Raw genomic sequence first — 2,697 nt, 5'->3', positions numbered from 1 at the left:
TCGTCCCCTACTTTTACCGGCTCATCAACTCACACCCTATTAAATCTCGAATCATGTCATCAATAAGATTGCCATCATCGTTAATCATAGCCATTTTTTTTTTACATCACTATAATCAATCAATGATCATCACCACACCTTAATCATACTCCATCACTATACTCCCTCTCTCTCTGCCAAGCCAATTCCTCTAATCACAGCTCAACTCCAAGCATAATCCCCAAACTTACTTTCTTATTCTCAAACCCTCAAATTTCTTCATGACTTGCTGATATAAAGCCTCTGGCTTATCAATCAAAAACCCCTTTCATTTCTAGAAACCAAATGAGTTCGGAATAGCGAGTTAACAAAATCATAAGAGTTCGCATTTCCTTTAATAATCTATAAAAGCATTTGAGACACATCTCTTTTGTTAAAATTACTCATATCAAAAATCATCTTCAAAACCAAAACCAACACTCTTTCAAATTCTTGGGGAAAAATTTTCAACAGTACCTCTCCAAAAATTGGAGTTTACCACCTGTCACGGGTTCCCTCATACCAATCTCAATACCGCATCAACATTTCGATTTAATGGTTTTCACATTCGTCTTTCAAAACCAATCATTATAAATCTCAAACTAAAACCAAGATCACTATGACCAAACATCACAGTACTCATCTCTCAACACCACAACTTGCACTCTCTCATCATCTAAATCCAATTGTGCATTAATGATAATTTCCTCATCCGCTTTAGAACCATCAAAGCTCGCAGCCGCAATCATTTCCAACTAATTTGGGATCATTACTTGCAGTAACCCGCTTAACCCTTCTAATATTCAAACAGAAGATACTATAATAAACTTTTACAGCTCTTATTCGTAGCTATCCTGTGTTACTGCTTCCACAAGTTTCCGTTGCTTTATTCGGATCTCTCGTCTAGTACGAGCTCTATCACTTATTTCCTCAAGTACTCAACCACAACTTAGCATGACTAGCATTCACTAGATTTCTATCTATGATAGCCAAAACCACATACCAACTTAATCGTACTTTTAACACGTTGTTACCAATCTTTCGCTTACCAATTCCCAAACCGTCGGATCTAACGGTATCACCCGTTGTTGTAGTGAACACACGACCTTGTTGTTGGCTCTTGGTAGTATTCCGGTTGACCTCCTTAGGACATTTCTAGGACACATGTCCAACTCCTCTGCAACCATGGCAAAGTCCCAATCTACCTCGACACGGAGTTCCCGAATGATGGCTTTGACATCACCCACCAGTCATTCCATTCTGAGGTTGCTTTCCGTTAAAGGCCTACCTAATCATTTATGCTCACCAAACCTTTTATTAAGATAACTTAGGGTTATCTAGAACAGATCATAATTTTTCATTCGACCATGTATTACGAGTGAATACCAGCCTTCAGCATTATGTAAAGTGGTAAAGAATTAAGTTATCAGTTTTCTTATTACCTTAGGTACGAAAATCGGACCTGGCAGTCTCCCGATCCTTCCGGTGTGGGCAATCTCTGACCACATGTCCTAGCTTTCCGCAATTGTAACACAAACCCGAACCATAACGACACGGTCTATTTGGGTGATGACCTCCACATCTCTGACAGCTCGAAACATCAGAAGCAGCCGCTGCCCGTTTTCCCTTACCGTTTCTTTGGGACTCCTCACTCGTCGCAAAGTCATTTCGCCTTTGAGGAAAACGTTGTGGGTATCCTCTTCTCTTAAACTCTTGACCCCTTGTTGGGTATTCTTGATTGTGCTCCCTGCGGTGGGACTCCCGACGGTCATTCTTCGCCTCAACAGCCTTCCTCACACATTCTTCAGCAATACGGCTCTTGTTCACAAGTTCGGAGAAGACCCTAATCTCCATCGGTCCAACGGAGTTCAGGATTTCACTTCGAAGTCCTCCCTCATACTTAATACACTTCCATTCCTCAAAGTCTCCTGGAGCTCCCTGACACATGCGGGAAAACCTGAATAGCTCCTCAAATTTGTCTGTATACTCAGATACGGACATAGCACCTTGCTTCAGCTGTAGTAACTCCAATTCCTTGGCTGTTCTGGCGGAATTCGGAAAGTACTTCTTATAGAATTCCACCTGGAAGGCATCCCAAGTGATAGGATCATTCCCCTGTTGCAGGAGACGTCGAGCCCCTTGCCACCAATGCGATGCTTCTCCCGTGAGCAGATAGGTAGCAAATTCAACACGCTGCTCTTCAGGCACCAACTGCGCTTGCAGTGCTCGCTCCATGGCCTGAAACCAAGTATCAGCTTCAGTCGGATTGGTGGTTCCCTTGAACTTAGGTGGATTAACCTTTAAGAAAGTTGCCAGTGTCATCGGGCCCTGAGCTTCCCTTCCACCATTGACATTATTGTTTATCTGTTGCCCAAGAGCCTCTGCAGTGGTCTGCATAGTAGCAGCCATATTCTCCAAAGCCGCCATAAGGCTTACCGGGTTATTCGGGTTGATTTCTGGTTCCGGAGTACTCGTACGATCTCTCTCACGTCCACGACCGGGTCCACGAGGCGCCATCTGGTTCCTCTACACACCAAACAATCGATATCAAGTTGATCAGTCTCAATATCGGAAGAATAGTGCTTCAAAGTACCAAAGGTACACTCATGGACTTCATGCTAGATGTATCGGTTAGATACCCTAACTAGCACAGGCACAGACTCAGAGTATGCATTGAAG

General features: G+C 43.1%; 1 protein-coding gene across 1 annotated transcript; it reads right to left on the bottom strand.

The window, feature by feature from the left end:
* Nucleotides 1-1,461: 1,461 nt before the first annotated feature.
* LOC130974832 (uncharacterized) lies at nucleotides 1,462-2,445 on the bottom strand. Its single transcript, XM_057899678.1, has 2 exons — nucleotides 2,332-2,445; nucleotides 1,462-1,806 (listed from the first exon to the last, which is right to left on the bottom strand). Exons 1-2 carry the CDS (start codon nucleotides 2,443-2,445, stop codon nucleotides 1,462-1,464), a joined length of 459 nt encoding a protein of 152 aa, XP_057755661.1.
* Between the last annotated feature and the right edge of the window lie 252 nt (nucleotides 2,446-2,697).

Source organism: Arachis stenosperma, chromosome 4, assembly GCF_014773155.1.
Source record: "Arachis stenosperma cultivar V10309 chromosome 4, arast.V10309.gnm1.PFL2, whole genome shotgun sequence".
Lineage (NCBI taxonomy): Eukaryota > Viridiplantae > Streptophyta > Magnoliopsida > Fabales > Fabaceae > Arachis > Arachis stenosperma.
This window is presented reverse-complemented; position numbering and strand designations above follow the sequence as displayed.